Source organism: Euprymna scolopes, chromosome 28, assembly GCF_053919585.1.
Source record: "Euprymna scolopes isolate OS-2025 chromosome 28, ASM5391958v1, whole genome shotgun sequence".
In the NCBI taxonomy this organism is placed as follows: domain Eukaryota; kingdom Metazoa; phylum Mollusca; class Cephalopoda; order Sepiida; family Sepiolidae; genus Euprymna; species Euprymna scolopes.
The window spans coordinates 27,987,180-28,011,395 of NC_136509.1; the positions used below are offsets into that span (position 1 = coordinate 27,987,180).

Consider the following 24,216-nt stretch of genomic DNA (forward strand, 5'->3'; position numbering starts at 1 on the left):
CAATCATATATTACTATATTTCTATCATGCCTTGACAGAGTACAAAATAGACTTCGTGGCTTAGTGGGGGATGCCCTTTTCCCTACCCTGCAACCCCTCTCTCACAGAAGAGACGTTGCGAGCCTATCCTTATTTTATCGTTATTTTCATGGCAGGTGCTCGTCTGAACTCCAATCCCTGGTCCCCCCTCGCCAATCTTTCACGAAAAACACCCGTCTAGCTGAATCCACTGTGAAAAATTTCCTCCACTCTATATCTGTGCCTAAATCAAAACGCGGATTCCATGAACAGAGCTTCTTTCTTAGAACTGCACGCCTGTGGAACTCTGTTCCGTCTGCCTGCTTCCCTCCGGACTACAACTTGGATGTCTTCAAGTCTAATGTTAACAAATTCCTAATGAACCGCCCCCTTAAGTAAACACTCCATCAAATCTCCACACTAACGTAATGTACTTGCAATAACCCTTATCCCTGAGTGGCTTCCGTGCCTTGATAAGTGGTGATCACTGTGTAAAAAAAAAAAAAAAAAAAAAAAAAGAAAAGAAAAAAAGTGGTAGTAGGTAGGCAGGCTCGAATCCGTGCCGCAAAGGAGGAAAAGAATGTGAAAAAAAGTTACATCTTTGCCGTTGCATCCATCGCCAAAACTGGAAGTGAAGATTTAAATTAAGACTAGTCAATCAAAAACAGGGGATGACTTTTGAAAATATGTGAAAAATGCGACCCCCTCCCTGTAGAAAAGTGCTCAGTTGAGGGCGAAGGAATTAATGTTTTTAGCCAATTTTTCCATATTTGTCGTCCAAAAGGTGACGCTTCAAAACGATACTGATCTCGTGAAAATCCGTCGCCTCTTTCCAAAGTTTTGGGCAGCCATACAAATACGTTTAAATAGACAAGTGAGATTTATATTAAAGATTATTCCAGGTTAAAGGTATCCCCCCAAAAAAAAAAAAACAAAAAAAAAACAAGTTTAATGAGGTTATTGATAGTAAGGTCAGATGTAATTAAATAGAAAATAAACAATATTTTTCAAAAGTGCTCAATATGTAGATAAAGCTTTTTTATAAGTAAAATTATATGAACCGCTGACGAGACGGCTCATGTCAAAATGTAAATTGATCCAAATAGGGCCTTTTCTGGTGTTGATATAATTTTATTTATTGATTGCTGACATCCATCTATCTCGTGAGACAATGGCGTTTTTGTAGAAGTAAAACTCTTTTCTGATTAATATTTTAACAAGAATGAACTTGTATGATATAAATCATACATTATATATTTTTTTTGTGAAATTGCTATCATGAGTGCTCCTAAGATTTTCAAGAAAATTCAAATTACTTATTTTTAAGTCATCCGAAATCTATCTTGCCAACATTTTGAAGGAGGTCGATTTTCAATTGTTAAACATGAAGAATTGTTCAGATTTAAGAAAAATTAAAATGAGAGACATCTTTGTAGTTTATTTTATATAGCTTATTTTTGTGTAAAAAAAAGTTTATTATTGTTCTATGTACTGTATTTTGTTACTTGTTATAAATATTGTTTACATACTCAACAACAACAAAAAAAAAATCCATTTGTAAACTCGGAAATTTCCTTTTTTTTTTTTTTTTTTTTTTTTTTTTTTCAAGTGCTGGAGCCTCTTCTCGAAATTTTCAAAATAGGATTGGTCATTGTTTTCCAAAGTTTTTCTTTTTATCCTGTTCAACATTTTTGTGTAAACAGAAACTTAAAATCTTTTTCCACCTACAGATCTCGTTTTATGTTCAACTTCTCCCTCTTTTCATATTTTTTTTTTAAATTCTTTAATCTTAACATTAATCCATGTTTTTTTATTTTTAACCTTTTAATTGAAGTTTTTATTTTATATATATATATATATATATATATATATATATATATATATATAGTTTTTCCATTCTGATCTTCCAATTTATTGTGTAGGCTAGTCTCCACTTTGAAGTGATTTCATCACAGAATTGTTTGTGACCCCGTTATAGTTAAAAGTATGCGAGGTCAGCCTTTTTTCTTTAGAGTCAAGACTCTATTGTCTCTTCATGTCCTAGATAGAAGGGTTTTGGGGCGGGGATGGAGGAGGGCTTGGCGAATGTCTATTGATAGAAGTTTCTTATTAACATGATCTATTACTACTTAAACGAAATCTAAAACTTATGAGAAGTTAAGTTAAACTGGTATAAGTGGCTTATTTGTTTCAACTGATATTCGCCAGAGGAATATTGTTACCATCTAGCTGACATTAAAACGTGGATCTTTTTGTTTAACTTCCATATTAGGATTTTCCGTTTTTTCTTTTTCCTTGTTTTTATAGAAATATACTAGTGCGCCGTCCGGCGTTGGCCAGTCATAAACTATGCTTATATATAGTATTCAAATTTATGCAGATTTCGTATTGTTTATTGCATTAAACCCAATGTATAGTCGTGATTTTATAAATTAAATAAAAATTACTTGGATGCCATTAGCTAGAATCGAAACCAAAATATATAGTTCTCGAGCATTGTTCATTACCATCTGAGTTAAGTCCATATGCACGTAAAAACTTAAAAAAAAAAAAAAAAATGTTGTTATAAATGTGTATTTGTATACACATATATATAAATGTGTATTTGCGCAGACGTAGAAGTAACACATTTAGTCAACTTACACTTGCCAAGTTCCAATTTTTTTATATTTTGACCAGTTAACAGTTTTACCAAGCTAAGAAACAAATCAACATTGTTCCACATGTCCAAATCCCATAGTTTCAAGTGTGTAGACCAAAAACTGACGGTAGTTTGGTAGAGACTGTCTCACACATAGACATACAAGGTCACTTATATATTCATGTCTACACTTTAGAATTTCCTCCTCGATTGTACTAATCTGCAGAAGTTGAAATGTAATGTTAACAAACATCTTGCTGTTCAACTCCTCACAATCCTCTGTTATACATAATCCCAAATAGTAGTCTGTTTTGTGTTTCTAGTCGGAATATACCTTATTTATATTCCTCATTCATAAAAGATCTCTCCAATAAAATTGTGTCTGAGGGGAATATATTTGCTGATGATATCACATGCTATGACAGACACAAGAGGACAACGAATGAATATATATCTAAAGAAATGGCTGGAACCTTAGAGAAAGACGTCCAGTCTGTAGTGGAATGGGGGCATAAATGGATGGTAACATTCAATTTTGCCAAGACTAAGTTTCTTTCCTTTAATAATTACAAGAAACCATCTCTGCCACTGATAGCCATGGCTAATGGTACATTACCTGAAACCTCTTCATTCAAATTTCTCAGCTTAACGTTCACAGGGAAAATGAATTTGAACGAATATATCAAGGGCATTGCCAAGGCTGCTGAGAAGAATGTAGGCTCTCTCTATTTTGCTAGAAAGTTTCTTATGCCTGGGAGTATCCTGAATCTTCATAAGTCCACCGTTCACCAATGCATGGAGTCTTGTTGCCACATTTGGGCTGGTGCATCTGCTACTAGTCTCTCACTCCGAGACAAGGTTTACAAAAGAGTGCTCAATCTAATAAATCCCGCACTATCAACTAAGCTCCAACCTCTGTCCTATCGATAAAATGTTGCATCCCTATGCTTATTGTACAAGTATTTTAATGGAAGATGCTCTGACAAATTTTAAGCACTTGTACTCCTTCAACGTAAATACCCCTGACTAACCTGACAAGCAGCACAATCCCACCCTATAGTTTGATTTCGATTCTAGCTGAGGGCACCAAACTCATATTTATATTTAAACTTATCAAATCACTACCAAATATTGGGTACACTGTAGAGATCCCTGGATGCCAGAGAGCCTTCTATTCAAATTGTTTCTTCCCTCAAACTACTAGACTTTGGAATTCCCTCCTGAATCCTTGCTTCCCTGACTATACTGATATGCAGAAGTTCAAGTGTGTTGTGAACAAACATCTGCTGTTGTATTAAGCGAGTTGGATTCTTGCATAGAGCTCAATGATAAACACACTTAGATACAACGTGTAAAATTGTTATTAACTTTGACACTCTTCTCTCTCCACACTTTCTTCATTTGGATTGTAATGGGCCTCTTCAGTTTATAAATTGTTTTCAGGCTTTCTTTGAGATAACCACACTGATGAAAATCTGGAGTTATTGTCTAGAGAGTGTGAAGCCCATTCAGAGTCCCAACTCATACAGATGAGACTATTACCAAAGTGCACTCGCATATTGAAAATGAAAAAAAAAAAAAAATGCTTTGGGAAGCTATGGAAGCTGTACTGTTTCTGACTCTGTACGTAAGTCCAAATATTTTGGAATTTTAGAGATGAGGATTGATATTTGAATTGTTCAAACTGTTTTCATCTTTGATGTTATTCTCACAATGTATTGCCCGATGTAATTTGTGACCTTGTACAGGTGTTGAACTCTGTCTTTCTGGCTGGTCGAACTCTGGAATCCTGAGTAATTTGCAGTTGTATTCTTAGTATTGCCCACACTGACGATTGAACCTTCAGAAGACTGTTACTTAAAACTGAATATTACTTTAGCATTTTATCCATGATGGCACAGGTCCTTAGATGTTATGCACATTTAGATCAAAAAGGCGCCAATAGTTGTTGCGATGGATACTAATTTTCTGCCGTTTACTAAATTAGTAATGTTTGGGAGCAAGGGTTAAAATTTTTTTTTTTTTTTTTTTTTTTACGCAGTGATCACCACTTATCAAGGCCCGGAAGCCACTCAGGGATAAGGGTTATTGCAATGTTGCCCTCTTCTTCCTCATTATCACGCTTTTTTTTTTTTTTTTTTCAATATTATTTTATGTACTTCCAGAGAATCTTGGTGGGAGGATTAAATTCTAAAATTTGTTTCATATACAACTATGAAAGATGTAGACTATTAATATATGTACCTCTTAAATTGGCATTTATAACATTCAATATCATTGTAGAGCAAGAGTATGTTTGTCTTAGATGCTGCCAAATTGTCTACTTGAAGGGGATAATGTTTCTTATATTATCAATGTTTTGTTTTTTTTCTTTTAATAGCCCCCAAAAAAAAACTTCTTGCTTCAAATGAAATTGATGTTTACTGTACAAATATTGTGACATTATTTTCTAACAATTACCCCCCCCCCCGGTATAACCTTGGAAAAACGCCTTATAAATGTTAGATAACTGTATCTTACCGGTATCGAGTTAATAGATGGATTCTTAATTTTTTGAAACTGTCAATTTCTTCTCACAATCTTTGAAAGCCTTATAATTTTTCCATTCTTAATTTAGACGATCGTTTAAAAGAAAAAAAGAATTTCAAGAAATTTTTTTCGTAGATAATTGTACTAAAATATTTCTTTGAATCCAAGTGTTTTTGTTTTGTTTTTTTTCTTACTGGAGCGTAAGAAGAAACCACTCTTATCTATTTAAGAATGAATATATATATATATATATATATATATATATATATATATATATATATATATATATATATATACTAGCAAAGGTACCCGTCGTTGACTGGGTTCAAAAACAGCCTACAGAAAATGGACTCTGATTTATGAAAGTATGATAGGTTATGAAAAGGAAGGCTTGTAAAGAGATAGCTTCGAATTTGGGGGGATCAAAGCCAAAGCAAAATATGATGAAAGTAAAAATAAAATAGATAAACCCCATAATTTATTATACCATACCTGGTCACACTGAAACACTTATCACAATATTCTGTGGATCTATATTAAAAAATCTTGTTAAACTTTGTGACATATTTTCATTCTATGGAGGTCAGGTGCGAACGAACACCCCATAATTTTATTATACCATATTTCTTCAAACTGAAACATAATTATCAAAGTATACTTACGCAGATAGATATGAAAAGTCTTTATTAAAGTTTGTGCCTATTTCCATTCTATGGAGGCCAGGCGCGAACGCAGACCCCACAATTTTATTATACCATCCCTATTTAAGTTAATAATACTTTGATCAGTATGTTTTATGTACATCTATATCAAAAACACTTGTAAACGTTTTTTTTTTTTAATTTTTAGTGATAACTTTTATTTTGCTATTATTGTCTGCTCCTCTTAAGTGTTGAGCTGTTATCTTGATAAGTTTTGCTTTATTAAAGATTTACTCTTTGCTAATATATATATATATATATATATATATATATATATATATATATATATATATAGTAAGTTATAAAATATATATGGCGATTAAGCTACACTGAATATTCCGCGTTTCATCCACTCTAGGACTCTTCAGGCTTATGCGCAAATTTTGTGGTTGTTTGTCGTTTTTATATATGCATCTTCTATTAAGATTTTAGTTAGCCAATCAGCTTTCTAGTATCCACCGTGCCCTTCCTATCAGCCAATGAGCATGCACTTATCGGACAAAGGCCTATTTGACCTCTGGTTGACCTGTTCCTTTGTGTATGCTCTATTTAGCCTGGATATCTAGTTTCTTGATTTGTTTTAAATCTAGGTTAGTGTTTGTTTTTTTTTTATATATGTTAGTTTATATATAAATACATATATATACATACATACATACACACACACATATATGCACATATATATATACGTGATGGTTTATGTATATTCATTTTTAATTTGTTTATTTTCTATTATTTTTGTTAGTTTTAAAACTATTTTGTATCGCTATCCTAGAGTAAATTTTATCTTGTGAACACAGTTGTTTGCTATTTCTCTTCTACTACTTAATAGATCTTGGAGTTCTTTAAAGTACAGGATAGCAAATCTTTCATGAAAACATAATCTACATGGATCGTCTAGGTCCCTACACGTGGTAACTTGTCTTATTATTTTCCATTCGACTACCGGCGAATGTCCGCTTTCCTTGAGTTCCCAGTATTTATTTGCTAGCGTTGTTTTCATACAGTGTTTTTTATTGTTGAATGTACTTTTGTGGTCAGATTATGCCTTCATGAAAAATTTGCTACCCTGTACTTTAGGCACCGCCAAAAATGGCCGCAAAATCAAGTTGTTGTTGTTTTTTAAAACTAAATTACATTTATTAAAATCCATTATTTCTGAGTAACTTTTTTTTTTCCAGAAAGATAAAACCCTGAATTTTATTATATAGAAAACAGAATAATGTAAAACTTTTTCTACTATTTTTAATTCAATTTTAAATGTTAAATTTTCCCCAAAAGTTAACAATTGTTATTTTTTGTCTTGCACAAAAAACGTACTTAAATATTTAAAAAAAAAGGGTTTTTGAAATAATTTATTTATTCATTTATTGTCTAACTAAGATTTAGGATGATTTTCTAAGAGAATATGCAAAAATATTATAATATAAGTACCTGAATTTCAAATAATTCCACTTATTCATATATGTAACCAGATATTTCGCGTCGCCGAAGAGTTCAGATCGACTCTGTTTACGTTTTCTTTCGATGAGGCGAAAACTATGGAAGACTAAACAGGCCAAAAAAACTTATTTGTCAGTGACGAAAATTTCAATGTATTATTAAGCTGAGGCTGGCCAGTACCAGATGGGTGACCATTTGTATGAGTTTGGTTTTTAATGTGTATGTGTGTGGGGGCCAGGCTCCCCAAAATGGGGGAGGGGGCAATTTAAAGCAGCATAAAAAAAAATGATTTCAGCGCGTTTGGTCCACCGTAGTCGAAAGGCGGCAAACGTTTTCAAACGAGATCGAAAAAAATGATGCTATTTTTAACACAAAGGGCACAATATTTATCGAATTTTGTTTTTTTGTATCGATTATTCAAAGCATGCTCTGTTTAATAATGGTCATGCATTATTCGGCTCGCTAAAAAAAAATTGTTAATTTATTTATCAAAAATTTTAAAATGGCTTTTTTCGTATAAATAAAAAAAAAATTTTTTTTTTGTTTTGCTTAACTTAAATTAATTATTTTACTTAACATATTCACCGAATTTCACACTTCAAAACTCAAAAGCGGGATAATTAAACACAATCGAAGTTCTGATATTCAGACGTCAAAATAAGGTATGCAAACAATTTTTTTTTTTTTTTTTTTTTAATCTATAATTCTGTCCCTTACAACAACACAATATGTTTTGTTCAGTTTCAGATGATTATTTTAAGCATATTTGTTCCCACTTCAAAACAAGGGGGGGTTTTGTAAGCAAAAAAAAATATATATATAAATATCGTTTATGAAAAATAAGTACACTGTCATAAAGTTCATTCTTCTCCTAATAATCGCTGAAAATTTCGTATTGATCGGATAATTACCTGATTTTTGGTAGATTTTTAAAAAGACGGTCCGTCAAAAAGTACTGACCTGCCCCCCCAGTTTTGGCGGTGCCTACTGTACTTTAAAGAACCCCAACATCTATTAACTGTAGAAGAGAAATAGCAAACAACTGTGTTCACAAGATAAAATTTACTCTAGGATAGCGATACAAAAACAATAGAAAATAAACAAATAAATAAATTAAATAAGCATGAATATGCATAAACGATCGCACATATATGTATGTAATGTATGTATATATATATGTGCATATATGTGTGTACATATATATATATATATATTTTTATATAAACTAACATATAAAAAAACAAAAAAAAACACTAACCTAGATTTAAAAACGAATCAAGAAACTAGATATCCAGGCTAAATAGAGCACACACAAAGGAACAGGTCAACCAGAGGTCAAATAGGCCTTTGTCCGATAAGTGCATGCTCATTGGCTGATAGGAAGGGCACGGTGGATACTAGAAAGCTGATTGGCTAACTAAAATCTCAATAGAAGATGCATATATAAAAACGACAAACAACCACAAAATTTGTGCATCAGCCTGAAGAGTCCTAGACTCGATGAAACGCGGAATATTCAGTGTAACTTAATCGTCATATATATTTTATAACTTACTAACTAGCTCTACCTACGTATTGAGCACTTTTGAAGTAAATACTTAAAGTTTACGCATAAATCTATACTTTCGTATATTAATTTTATGTGAGTAAATTAAGTAGTTTATATATATATATATATATATATATATATATGGCTCTACATTGCGAGTGAAACAGTTGCATTTGCAAGTGATTTTTCAAAGTGGCGACTAAAAATAATGAAACGCTTATCTTTTGGCGATTGTATTTCTTTCACTGACAATCTTCCAATGCTCACTACTGAATGAAAAGTATCTTTTTAATTTTTTTTTTTTTCTTTAATAAAACGAACAGTTAAACTATTTAAATAATGAAAGTTTAGAAGAACAATATCTTTTTTTTTCTTTTTAACAAGGGCTGTTTAAAAAAATGTCTGGAGAAATTAAAATGTTTATACCTTCAAGTATCAACATAAAAATATTTTTATATTTAGAATTATACTTATAAAAAAAAAAGAACACAGGAAAATATTTATGATGTTACATATTCGTCACAGAACTAAGAGTCATATTCTAAAAATCATGTGGGTTTGGCTAGTAACTTTTCTATTTGGCTAGCAAACGAAAATATTTAGTTGTCAAAGGTCAACTAAAGATAAATTTGTCCATATAACCCTGATATATATATATATATATATATATATATATATATATATATATATATATATATATATATATAGCTGAATGTCTCTGTGTGTGTGTCTGATCACGAATAGGCTCCTATATGGTTGACTATTTTAAAAAACTGATTACATATAATGAAAGATGTATCGAGACACAGGAATGGGTAGGTTTGATCTGGCAGGACGGTGGTTCATTAAAACTAGAGTCTGCATTCGCGCCTGGTCTACAAAGTATGGAAATAAAAAATTAAAAAAAAAAAAAAAAACGTTTAGAAGTGTTTTTGATATAGATGTACGTAAGAATATTTTTTAAGTATGTTTTAACTTAAATAGGAATGGTATGATAAAATTGTGAGGTCTACGTTCGCGCCTGGCCTCCATAGAATGGAAATAGGCACAAACTTTAATAAAGACTTTTCATATCTATCTGCGTAAGTATACTTTGATAATTATGTTTCAGTTTGAAGAAATATGGTATAATAAAATTATGGGGTGTTCGTTCGCACCTGACCTCCATAGAATGGAAATATGTCACAAAGTTTAACAAGATTTTTTAATATAGATCCACAGAATATTATGATAAGTGTTTCAGTGTGAACAGGTATGGTATAATAAATTATGGGGTTTATCTATTTTATTTTTACTTTCATCATATTTTGCTTTGGTTTTGATCCCCCCAAATTCGAAGCTAACTCTTTACAAGCCTTCCTTTTCATAACCTTTCATAAATCAGAATCCATTTTCTGTAGGCTGTTTTTGAACCCAGTCAACGACGGATACTTTTGCTAGTGTGTGTGTGTGTGTGTGTGTATATATATATATATATATATATATATATATATATATATATATATATATATATATATATATATATATTAGTGGGACTGCCTGCATGAAATTGTCATTTTAATGCCAAATAGTTTAAATTCGTGTTGTTTGCGAGGAGTTTAATGATTGCATGTTGTATCCTTCAAATGAAATGATTCACTATGGAAACAAGATTTTATTGAACTTGCATCATTTTGTTGTGTTGCGTATCCATGCACAACAATGATATTGATATTATCTTTTGGTCAATACATGCAACAACACATGATTTGTTTCGCGCTCACTGTTTGGTGTAATTATGAACAATGATACACTCATGTTGACATCCTTTTTTTTCTTTCTTTCTTTCTTTCTTCACTTTTTGCATAACTAACTAAAATTCAAGCGCGCTTGCAAGCAAACAAGGACGCCCGGACGGTCCAGAGTTTTATAATTATATAGATGCATATGAAATTAGAATGTGTAAGCTCTTGAAAGCATCTTTTAATTATAATCAAAAACTTTGAATAAACAGACAAACTGTTTCTGAAAACACATTAAGATACAAAAAAATTTGTTTTTATAAAAAAAAACAAAAAAAAAACAATTCAAATATGTAAAATTAAAAAGCTAAACAGTATGTTTATATGAGGAAAATATCTTCCACTATCTAACAAAACACGTAAGATGCAATACAAGTAAAATTTAGGCATATGCTTAAATTAAAAAAAAAAAAAAAAAAATTAGAACAAACAAAATAAAAAAAAATAAGTGAATTGATTCCATCTTTTGGGGATTTGGAACGATATTGATAGGCATGCTCTGAAAGTAGGAATACACCTTAAGCTTAATGTTTGTTATAATTTGAAATATAGTGCATGGAATATATACCTCAATAGCATATACTTTATTATAATCTTAAGAACATGTAACTATAACTATAATTATTTTTTAATAGCTACAAACACTAGTGTTTCATCTTTTTGAGAATCATCAGTGCAGGGAGGCAAGATTAGGAATAAATCCACAAATCAATTTCTATCAGTAAGGAACAAACCGCTCGGTCAATGTAAACCGTGGCCAGAATAAAGTTGAAGTTAACATTTATATAAAGTGTAAATGTCATTCAAGAAGGCCGAGAATAATCCAATGATTTTAGCATCACGGTCTGCGTACGTGGGCTTAAGTGACAAACTTATTCTATTTCAATGTAAAGTGCTCAACAATAAGAACCCAGTTCTTAAAGGGCATATATATATATTTATATATATGAATGATGTTGAATTGTTTTTTTCTTTCTCCTATTTTTATTTTGTCTTTCCCTTTTTATTTTATTTTCTCTTTTTTTCTTTTTTTTTCTTTCTTGTTCTATTTTCTTTCTTGTTCTATTTTCTTTCTTGTTTTCTCTTTTTTCTCTCTCTTTTCTTTCTCTCTTTTCTTTCTCTCTCTTTTCTTTCTCTCTCTTTTCTTTCTCTTTTTTCTTTTTTCTTTCTTTCTCTTTTTTCTTTTTTTCTTTTTTTTCTTTCTCTTTTTTTCTTTTGTTTTCTTTTTTCGTTTCTTCCTCTCCCCTTTTTTCTTTCTTTTCTTTTCTTCTAACTAGAACTCAGTGGGATTGTTAACCTTGATGCTTATCGTTGCATTGGTGACATTGCCTGTGGTTGACACAAACTGAAAACCTGCATATACAAAGTTCGAATTCAGTTCTTTCCATACTTTTATATACTTACGTCAAACACACCTGACCTTGTGTCTATCCTCCTTGGAGGTTAGGTAAATAAAATAACTCCATAACTTGACAGAATTTATTTTTGATCTTCGAAAATGGTTCAATCTATATACAAAGAATTGATACGATATTTGTTCAGATCTGATCTTGTATCTGTTTTAATCTTCAAATCGTTGTTACTTGTATTCTTTGAACGGATTGCGCTTAGAAAGGTGGGAATGAAGAAAAAAAAAAAAAAAAAAAAAAGGCTTCTGATTTCTGCCTGTCAACCACTACTCTTATGAACCTATCAGAGAGAAATGATTTAATAATTGAGAAAACATTTCCAGCTATACTGTAGCTGGAGATTTTGTGAAGTAGGCATTTATGCCATGCTCTATCAAAGGCCTTTGATATGTCAAGAGCAATTGCCCTAGAAAGGAAGTCTCCGTCAAGAGATTTGCTAATCCTGTGAGATATAACTATTAGCACATCTGCTATAGATCTAGCAGAATGGAAACTATATTGCATATCACTTATGTTATTTTTGCTGAGGTGGTGAACTACTCTATTTAACAGATTCCAACAACTTACTCATGACACACAGGAGACTTATTGGTCTGTACTGAGAGGGAGATGACCGATCACCTGAATTCTTAAATACAGGGTATACTGAGATTTTCCAGGGTGCTGGGAAGCAATTCTCATTAAGACAGTGCTTAAACAGCTTTGTAAGTTATGGGATCTAGTTCTAGTTGAAGCTTTTGCAGCACTATAATTGGAATACCGTCAAGACCAGTTGCTTTACTGGAATAAAGGTTTTTGATTAGCTTGGCAACATCATGCACAATTATTTGTATGATGCATAGCATGTTTTCTGATACAGGAGGAAATACAGGGGGTTGATGGCCTTGGTCACATAGGGTAGAATTTGCTGCAAAGAGTTTGGCTTTGTCTGATGTTGACGAGATTACCTCAGGTTCATTTATGATGGTTGAGATAGAGCACACGCTTCTATTCAGGACCCTGTTTGTTATTTGCCAAATCTGGTGGGAATCAAGCTGCTGCTCAGCTACTTTGGGCTTAATGGGCTGAGCATACAACTCTTTCGCATTCTTTATTAGTCTTTTACTGTGATTGCTGGCAGTCCTGAAAGCGACTTTAGTCTCAGTGCGGTTTCCTGTTTTTCCTTTGATCCTCTTTCTATATAGGCAATATTATCTTTTAAAAAAATTTATTTTCTGTATAATATGTCTTTACTCCCCTCTTTTGATGAGAAGTGTCTGTTACCATGGCCTAAAGAGATTCCCCTGTTCCTAAATATTGCATACCTTTTTGAACTGATAGCATAATAAAATTTCATTGTAAATTTTTTTATCCCTTTATCTTAACTTATTCTATAAAGTGTGTTGAGTGTATATGTAAGTATATTTATCGTACAAGTGAATGTTAAACATAATATACATGAAAAGTATTGATAAAATGCTTGCTGAATAGGTGTGGGAAGCTGGTATTGAATCTGCAGAATAGATTTCCACATAGGGGTCAAGGAGTCAGGAGTCCGAAATATCAAGGAGTTGGAATCAGCATCCTAGGAATTCTAGGAGTTGGAGTCGAACTTTTACCATCCAACTCCGCAACCCTACCACTTAGAGCACCCTTTCTTGTCTTGACAGAGTACAAAACCTGACTTTAAAATCTAGTGGGAGATTGTTCGCTTCTCTTCCCTTTCCTATAGCATCCTTCTTAGAGACGTTGCTAGCTTTTCTCGACTCTATTATTTTTGTGACAGGTGTTTGTTCAAGCTTCAATCTACCCCCCCCCCCCCAAAAAAAAAACATTCAACAAAAACTCGTCTAACTACAATCATTTTAAGTAAATTCTCTTTCTCCTCTTGTGAACTTAAAACTAAATGGAACTTCATGAGCAAAATTTCTTTCATAGAACTCCCCATCTGTGGAAGACAATACCACGGAGTTGCTTTCTGTTTGGCTATAACATTGCCCTTTTCAACCCCAATGTAAACAAATTCTTGTTGAGCCGTTCTCTAAGTCAATTTCTGAACCAGTTACAACAATCATTACTAATCCTCTTGGTGTTTCATCATCTGACTGTCAAATTCAATAACCTTTATCCCCAAGTGACCTATGGTCCTTGATAAGCAGTGACTTTTTTATAGATAAAAGTTTTGACCATATTGATGATCAGCATTTTATTTTTATTGGAGTAAAAACTTAATTTGCTTATTTTGCATAACTTTACCAAGCCATTTTTATAATAAATCTAATAGCTTTTATAAAACCTGTTAAAACTACCTAAAATTGGACTCTACCTTGGTTTTTGGCTTCCAAATTGGTCATTTATAATGATTGAAACTTGATTCTGTTAGATTCAACAAAAATCTGACAATTGACCCACCACCAAATAATTTCTTTTTTTAAAGTATTGCTTGTTGCATAACTACTCTAAAGAAAGGATAAAATGAATCTATATTCATCAACTTTTCTCCAAGAGTTGTTGGGACCTTCTTAAAAGTTCTTGTGAAATTTATTAAAATTCTATTTGTTCAATGAGGTATTAACTTATTCAAATGAGTCTTGCAATTGAAAGCCAGTCATTTATTGCTAAAAGTGCAATGTAACTCTTTGTGTGAACTGCTTTGCTCCTTACCATAATGTGTAAACTTTATCTTAAATGTATAGCCTGTTGGTTTCTAAAATACATCATGTACCCAGTGTCCTATTTATTGGGGTCAATATTTCCCTTTCTAAATAAAATAGATAACCTTTTCCACCCATTTTTAGTCATTACACAAAGTTTCAACCCTGTAATAATCTGTTAACCATTTTTTATTCCAGGTATCCTTTACTTTTGATCATGGTAGCATATGAATCCAAAGATTCTATTGTTGGCATTGGTCTCCTTAATATTTTTCTAGTCAGAATTTTTTTCTAGAAAGACATTAAGTGATTTGTGGAACAAACTGAATTCGAACTTGGAACACTCAGGTCGTCAGTCTGTTAACCACTTGACCACTGTCACCTCCCTTTTACTTTGCTGTACATAAATAACTTATATTTATGTTTTTTTTTTTTTTGTTTTTTTTGCAGGTGAAAGATGGCAAGGAGGACAACAAGCACAAAAATACTCATCAATTTGTCTCCTTGTCAATAAGCTACACAGCTCTGTGTCATGCGTGTCATAAAAGCATGGCAAACAAAGCGGCTGTTCAGTGTGAGAGTAAGTAACATGCGTTTCATTATATTTGAATTCTTGGTTATTGTCCAGAATTTCCCTTTTTTAATAAAAAAAACAAAATGAAAGAAAAATATCTGTAATGATGTACGTACACACGACAAAACTATCATGTTCCAAAAATCACATGAATTGATCAAGTAGTTATTTTTATTAAAAACGGTCAATTTTAAGTGATTAATGGGAATTCGTAGGCATTACAGCATAAAAATTGCAAGTTTTAATTATCTTCTTTTTTTTTTTTTCTCGATTGCTTTCAAAATGTCCAATAAAAAACAGCCACTAGGCATAAAATTTGATTTTCTTTAAAAATAAAACTACTTGATCAATTTATATGATATTTGGAATATGAAATTTTATTTCATCACGGTCACATATATCAGACAGATATTTCTTCATTTTTGTATTTTAATACAGGGAAATTCTTGTCAAGAATCAAATTGTTTTCTTGTATGTCATCAGTTTAACGTTTGTTTTACATGTATTTCTCTTAGTTTGTCTGTCTGTTCCACATTTTCTCCGAAACTACTGGGTTGATCTGACTGAAATTTTGTATGGACCTTTCTGACAAAGTGCAGGGAATTGTATGGCATAATCACGTTGACCCACCAGTTCCCGCTGGATCATCAAAGTTAAGCAACATTGAACCTAGTCAGTACTAAATGGGTGACCATTTGGGACTTCCAGGTGCTGTATGCGCTCTCTGCTTATCTCGGCATTATTTCCAGTTGTCCTGGACTTTTCCTTGCCACTGGACTCAAACAGTGCCGATTCAAGAGAAGTGTGGTTGGGGATTGTGCAACCCTTGCCCCACAATTACACGTGCAGCTGCCCCTCCAAGGGGTGTCCTTTTTCTTTCTAGGCTGAACATAGGCATCGGCAGGGAATTAAGTATATTATTCATTTGATGCACCGTAACAGATTTAAAGGATTAGTATTTAATGCAAAAAATAAGCACAAACTCAACCATATTCAACCATAGAGCACTCATTCTAAGTCAGTGTGCTATAACTTTAAAAAGTCTAGTATGTATGTGTATATAATTATGCATATGTTTGTAAGGAGATAATAATTAAAGTTACAGTAGAACTTTGTTATATTATCATGTACATAAGGATGAGGTTGATTACAATAAGTGAAAGGGAATTTTCTCCTTATGATGAGAAGGATTTAGGTTTTAAATGCCATGGCCTAAAGAGGCCCCCCACCCACCTCATTTCCCGTGAACTTATTGTAATCACCTTCATCCTAATTGACATGATAATGTAATAAAGTTCTCATGTAACTTTAATTATTATCTCATTTTTTCTTATAATTGCTCCTCTTAAACGGGTAGAGCTTCATCTATCCAAAAAGGTTAACCCTTTCTTTCCAAAAATAAATCTATTTTTACAAGTTAACTTTGTTTTTCTCTCTGTCTCTCTATCGCATGTGTATATATATATATATATATATATATATATATATATATATATATATATATATTCCTAGAATGTGTGCCGGAATTGGCAGAACGTCTTTCATGAATATTTTCCCACCATTGAAGTGTGATATTTTAGCCAACTAAAATATTCTTAGCACAGTTTGCAGACAAAACTGCAGGAAGCTGTAATTCTTTTCACTAAGTAAATAGTTTTGCTATTTTATCTTTCCTGTCAGAAAACCTATCTCTGGAACATTCTGGAATTTGGGGATTTTTTTCCGCAGCAAATGAAAGAAGCTGAGAGTGAAGATGCTAAAAGTATTAATAGACACATAATAAAAAAAAAAATATATATATATATATATATATATATATACAATTTTGCGTACATACACCCACTCACTATCCCCTATTATCATTCCTATATATATATATATATATATAATTTTTTTGTGTATCTACATAAAATGTTATAAGTAGACATGTTTTATGTATCAATTTTCAGTATTTCAAGAGTTCTCAATACGAGAGTAGAGTTAAGTATCATTCTAACCTGATAATTTCCTATCGGATGGAATGTGGAAGATTCTGTATAGCTTAATTGTCAGATATATTTCCATAACTTAATACATATATATTATACTAGTATGAAAATATCTGTAGCTTACTTGCTTTACATTTTCATACCACTATTACTACTGTGTACTCGGATATTAAACGCTGCTGAAGTAAATGCAATTGAACCTCTAGGCACAAAATTAATTGGTTTCAGCTTGGCTTTCATGTCTTGAAATTGCGTTTTACACGTAAATTGTTTAATCCATTCAAAGTCCGATGAAAACACTCATTAAATGTTATAATAAGAGTAAAACCAGAATGGAATAAGAGCCATATAGTATCTAACGTAACTGTTAATACCTTTTATTTGCTGTTCATTTTTTTTTTTCTTTGACATCTATCTATATATATCTATAAAAGTGACGCAATAACTTTGTCAATTTTTAGTCTACAGACTCGAAATTTGATATACGGGGTACTGAGATTTGGGAAAATCAATGTGATCGGTTTTCGGCCAGAAATTTTGCTGTTAAGGGGTCAAAGTTCAACGATTTGACCCTTGAGAACTCTACCAAACACCTCCGTCGATTTTGGATCTAAACACTTGAAATTTTAGATATAGGTTCCTTGGACATGGATCTAACTTAATAATTTGATTTGAGCCCAAAATAAATGTTAAGGGGTCATAATAGGGGTCAAAGTTAAAAAAATTGACTTTTTTTTGCTCAGCATACATCTCCAAAAATGTTAGTATATCTATAAAAGCGTCTGTCTGTCTGTCTGTCTGTACATTTCCCTACGCAATAACTCTAGACTCGAAATTGGATATACAGGGTACTGAAATTGAAATGGATTATATACTTTCTTTCAGCTAATTTGCATTTTCTAAGAAAAATAATAACAAACTCCACCACCTACTACAAAAATTTCAGAGGGTGTACAATGAAAATTAAAACAGCAAATCTTCAAAATCAGTAAAAAATGTAATACTTAACATTATTTTTTAATTTTTATTTTTTATTTTTTTAAAACAATTTGTATTTAGGGGGCAGGGGGTAAGCAAAAAAAAAAATATATAACCGTACTAGTGCACTTATTGATCCATACTGAAATAATGTTATTTCGAAAGCCATTCTTAACGTGGCGAGAGGAGGGTGTTTTGTAGGTATTCTGTACTTTAACTTCACAATTTAATAAAAACAGACACCATAAAACTTTAATAAAACTTAAAAATACTATTTAAAAAATAGCGCGGATCAATAAGTGCATTAGCATCAAAATAACTTCAAGTCCAGGAAAAAATGTTTTAAACATAAAAATCCAAACAGTAATTTTTAGAAAATTACTAAAAAAAAGTTTTGATTTAATTTTTTTCATATGCAGGTACAAAAAAATTTTCACATTATGTTTTGTGAGCTGAAAATTTTGTAAGCAGAACTCTTTGTATCAAGAGGATCCACTTATTAAAAAAGTTGAATGTCTATAATGAGATTTAGCAAGAAGCTTCTGAGAAGTTTCTTTTAAGAAATCTGAAAATTTTAATAAATGGGCAAAATGTCTCTAAAGCCATTTTTCAGATGCAAATATTTTATTATAAACTAGCAGGACCCCTTTAACCGGCGTTGCCCGGTGGAAGCATAAAGGACCCCCCCCCCCCCTGCTCTCAAAAACAAATTAAACTACGGATGTTCTTGGTGGCCACTGCCATCCCTAGGAAATAGCAGACACTGGCGGCCATGGCCCAAATGAAATAATTTAACTTCTAGTGGCAGCTAGTGGAAGCCACTGTCTGTGATTGTCAGAACTTGCAGGTATTGGCTAATTTTTTATAAGTATTTAAGGGAAAAACATTATTACGTACTTATTTGTTATACCTAAATCAGTACAACTTCCAAAAATTATGAAATATAGTCCATTAAAAAAAAAATAATTAAAAACAGAGAGAGATTCTCACTGTATATTATCTCATTAGATTGAGCGAAATCAGTGGTAGATAACTGCCTTCTATAGATGACAGTATCTTGGATGTTGGCCATCGTTTATCTTTTCTATGTACTGCATGCTTTTTGTTTTAAACGTAGCTCTAATACATCTTCTAAATGATAAAATACTCCACAGAAAGTAAAAGTTGTAAAAAAAGCAAATATATTACAAATAGGTGTTTCCATAACTAATAAAATTTACTTTGAAACCTGTCTGCATAGTACTTTTGTGTTTTAATTTATTTGAAAGCGTTTCTTGAGTTCTAAAAGGAAAGTGTCGACATAAATCACATCTTTGAAGCATAGGTAATTGATCAAGAATATAAGATTAAATCAGATCAATAACAGGAATAAAAAATGCAAAGAAAAACAAATATAGCATCATTAAAGTCTTGATAATCACTCATAAGTAGAAAATTAAATATTGGTACCCATAAAAGAAATAATTTTTTTTTATTTTAGGATCTTTTTTGAGAGGGTAGTGGTGTGTCGGTATTTTGTGCGTATGTACATTCCCAAACTAATGCTGTGTATACATTTTGAGTTCCACCCAAGCAAGAAAAGAGCAATATGTGTTTGTTTACATGCTATGGTAGTTCCGTGTGTGCAAGGAAAGATTTAGCAATAAGTGTTAAAATGCCAATATTTCTCAAGCCTTTTGTTAGAGTTAACCGTATTAAATTTTAAAGGTTGTAGTATTAAATTTTAAGGGTTGTAGTATTAAATTTAAAGGGTTCTAGTATTAAATTTTAATAATTTTGAGCTATTATGAAGACCAATTTTTAGCAGAATTGCATAATGTTTAGAAATTGATTTAATTTTATTTGTGTGATTATTGAATGTTAAAAGACGTTATATATATATATTTTTTTTTTACTCATGCATGGATATTAACATGCTGAATTGTTAAAAATAAGTTGCCAGTATTTATTCAACATTAGGATAATTTTAAGGTTACCAGTATTTTCTGTTTTTACAGCATTTGTTATTAATTTGTTAGGTGAAAGTATGCAATAGTTGCAAAACAGTGTCCCCTCATGTTAGTAATGGGTTTCTAAACAATCATGATTATTTCAGTGCACTTCAATAAATGCATAAGTCCAAAATATATAAATAAAATAAAAAAAATAAGTGAACATTATTCATCAAAATGCGGCATATACGTTTTGTGCAAACATCATCCTCCGCTTGTAGGCAATCAGAATGAGAAAAGTGTGATAACAAATTAGTTAATGTGTAAAATTAGATGTGTAATAGGAAACAATAAACCAGCATTAATCATTAGACTGCGACTGATATAATATTGGTCAATAAATACCCGTAAGAAATAAGAATGTAGAAGGTATTCTTGAATCTAGTAGTAAATGTATGTTTTAGTCTTACCAGAAAAGCTAAACATTAATTAGGTAAAAGTGGCGGACAATTTGTTCGCTGTTGTTATATGTTGAAAATTAAGTGTCTATTAACTGCAATTGACGCTGTACGAATAATTATTTGTCCTAGCAACGCCATATTGTAATGTTGTTTAGAATGATCTAATTCCAGAATAAGAGAATTAGCGGGCAACCACTCTGAGACAACAGATTTTCCCGAGGAAGATTTTATTATTTTTTGACTCTACTATGGGAAAGATAATGGTATATCTGCATGTATGAGCCAGTTATGACTGGTGTAAGTGTAGAATCTGTGGAACATGTAGACTCCCCCCCCCTCCCCGGTGTCGACTGGTTGCAGTGGTAGGTCTGAATATTTAAAGGGAAAAATAGGTATCCCTTCCTCTAACGATATTGTGATGGTGTTGCTCCTAGGATGTAATGTATTTTATTATCACAATTGAATGTCTGCAAAAGTCTTCGAAAGTTGGATAAGATAGTGGCTATTAGCCTAGCTGTATCGAATTGGTTTGTGGTGTCTGTTGTTGAAAACCTACAATAATTTTTTCCAGTGGTGAATGCCTGCAGCTACTTAATATAGAGATCATTAGACATATTTTTTTCTAATTAATTTTGAAAAGTAAGATATCCACCAAAGGAGGAAAATTTTTTTTTTTAATTAGAAATATCCTTGACTCGTATTATAAGAGCAGTGGTTAGATGTTAAAATGCGTAATGTGAACATCTCTGTAATTTGAACTATTTTTTTTAGCCATGTAGTCGTAGTGGTCTAATGAGATTTTCTTTATATATATATATATATATATATAAATATAAAGTAATTTTTTTTTATTTTTTTTTATTTTTGCTGGGGATTGGATATCCTATTGGATATCAGATATTCACCTGCTATCTTATACATTCCAACTGAGAAGATACTAAATGTCTCTTTGAGTGCATTTGTTTGAATCTCTCTTGCACTTGGTTCACCAGGTATATTTGCTAGGTAATTTTTAATCTTTTTCATAAGTCTAGTTACTTCTATAATAACTGAAATGATAGAGATCTTCCTAAGATTCCAGTTTCTTTTCATGTCGTACATAAGACCTTGGTATCTCGTTATCTTTTCCTTTTTGGCTCCATTTAGTCCCACATCATTGAGGACATTAGCTTCTAAGGTTGCTTTTTTCTCGTTGTTTCATATCAAAATGTCAGGTTTAATAGATCTGTTTTCTAGGTACGTAGCTGTAAGAATTGTATAATCACAGTGGATGGTGTATGACTTATTTTCAACTGTTGTTTCTGGTAAACATGTTCCCAGAACTTGCTGCTACATTTGATATTCAACTTTTTACAGATAGTTCAGTGGAGATATTTACACACTCCATTGTATCGCATCGTATAGTAGCTGTCTTCCCAGCAGAACCTTACAACTAGATGTCAGGTGGTTCACGTTTTCCTTTGTGGCAGAACCTGCACTTGTTGTCATTGCTGAGACCAAGTGAATGACTTGGGATTTTTTTTTTTTTTACACAAGAATCACCACCTTTCAAGACCCAGAAGCTACTCGAGGATAAGGGTTAATTGGTATACATTAGTCAATGTGATTATAGCGTAGTAAACATAAGTATTGGAAATTTTGTAAATTGGATTACTTCGGGGGGACGGTTTATCAAGAACTTGTTTACATTGGACTTGAAGACAATCAGATTGTAGTCAGCTGGAAAGCAGGAAATCGGAACAGAGTTCCACAGACGTGCAGTTCTAAGAAAGAAACTTTGTTCATGGAATCTACATTTAGGTTTAGGCACAGATAAAGAGTGTGGGAAATTATTGATAGTGGTTTTGGCTAGACGAGTGTTTTTCGTGAGGGGGACCATAGATTGAAGCTCAGCTGAGCACTTGCCATGAAAATAACGATAAAGCAGAAACAAGCTCGCAAAGGTTCCCGAGTTTGGTAAAATACACCTGAAGAAGGTTGGAGGTTACATCTGCTGAAACATTAAAATAAAACTAAAAATGAGAGTAGTAGTCTGAAAAATCCAAATACTAATAATCAGTCTTCATCTCAAAAGTTTTAGAAACATACTCGAACAAACAATTTTTTTTTTTTTTTTTTTTTTTTTTGTTAATATTTCTGAAATTTAAAGATGAGGTTTAATCATTGTATTATATGGACTATCGTTTTTTTGTTTTGTTTTTTTAGTCACCACTTATCAAGGCCTGGAGGCCACTTGAGGATAAGGGTGAATGAATGCAAGGTGGTAGTGTAGTAATCATTAATGGTGTAGATTGGGTACAATTTTGATTATTTAAGCAGATGGCTCAACAAGAACTTGTTTACATTGGACTTGAAGACTGCCATATTGTAATTGGCTGGGAAGCAGGCCAATGGAACAGTGTTCCACATGAAGGCAGTTCTAGGAAAGAATCTTTGTTCATAGAATCTGCATTTAGATATAGACACAGAGAGTGGAGGAAATTGTTGATAGTGGTTGCAGACTACTGTTTGCATATCAGTTATCTATTATATAAATCTCACCTGTCTGTTTGTGTGAATGTATGTATGTTTGTATGTCACGCTAAAATTTCTGCCAGATACGTCAGATCGTGATGAAACAAGTATGGTTTTAAACCTCAGTCTTTCCGATGACAAATATAAAAAATTAGCCAAAAACATTAATTTATTCACCCTCAACTGGGCAGTTTTCTACACGGTCAGGTTGGTTTTTACGTCGACATTTTCGCAAGGTTATTTTCTTGATTGGATTGACTTTGCTTAATTTCAACGCTCTGGACTTCCAGTTGCGTCATGAAGACATCAGCTAAGACATCACGTTTTTCTTAACCTTCTTTTCTCCTTTGCGTTACAGGTTCGAGCCTGCCTGCCTACTACCACCTTTTTTTTTATTTTTAACAATACCTCTTTCCAACTGGGCTGCCTACTATTATTTTGATTCCTCCCCCCTTCGCGACTACCATTGTTTTTACTTCCACAACACCCACCCCTGGGTTCCTTACTACACCACCTATACACTACACCACTTCCTAACACCCGGGCAATGCCAGGCAACCCTGCTAGTCTTCAATAAGTTTCGGTTAGTGGAACCTTAGACCTTTTTCTAATGATAAAAAGGTGCTTATTCAAACCCCTTCCCTTCTTTATAAAAAAGCAAAACTAAAGAAAAATCTGTATAATGTATGTACAGAAAGAAAATATTGTAAAATCATTTAAATCTTATTTTTAGATAAGAAAATGAAATTACATGGCCAACTTAAGAGTCGACTATCTTGTTACATCATTTTGAAAAAAAAGTTGCAAAAAATAATAGAAATAATTCTAACTTGCAAGATTTTTGTTGTAATGCCTACAAGTTCCCAGTAATCGCTTAAAACTTATTTTATTTATAAAAAAATGAAACTACTTGATACATAAGCATGATTTTTGGAATACAATATGTCCTTTTTTTAACATGTATGTACATCATGCAATTTTTCTTTTTTTTTAATATAGGGGAATTATGAACAAACACTAAAAAAAAAAAAAAAAAAAGCTGTTATTTTATTTGTTCTCTGTCTCT

At 32.2% G+C, this 24,216-nt stretch overlaps 1 protein-coding gene across 28 annotated transcripts in view; it reads left to right on the plus strand.

Moving 5' to 3' along the window:
* Positions 1-24,216, plus strand: part of LOC145249540 (uncharacterized) — a 917,547-nt gene that overhangs the window by 715,240 nt on the left and 178,091 nt on the right. For all 28 annotated transcript variants that reach the window (XM_080111167.1, XM_080111174.1, XM_080111165.1 and 25 more), the window contains one exon: positions 15,155-15,284. In XM_080111167.1, the coding sequence (XP_079967293.1) occupies positions 15,155-15,284 (130 nt within the window). The remainder of the gene's footprint in view (positions 1-15,154; positions 15,285-24,216) is intronic.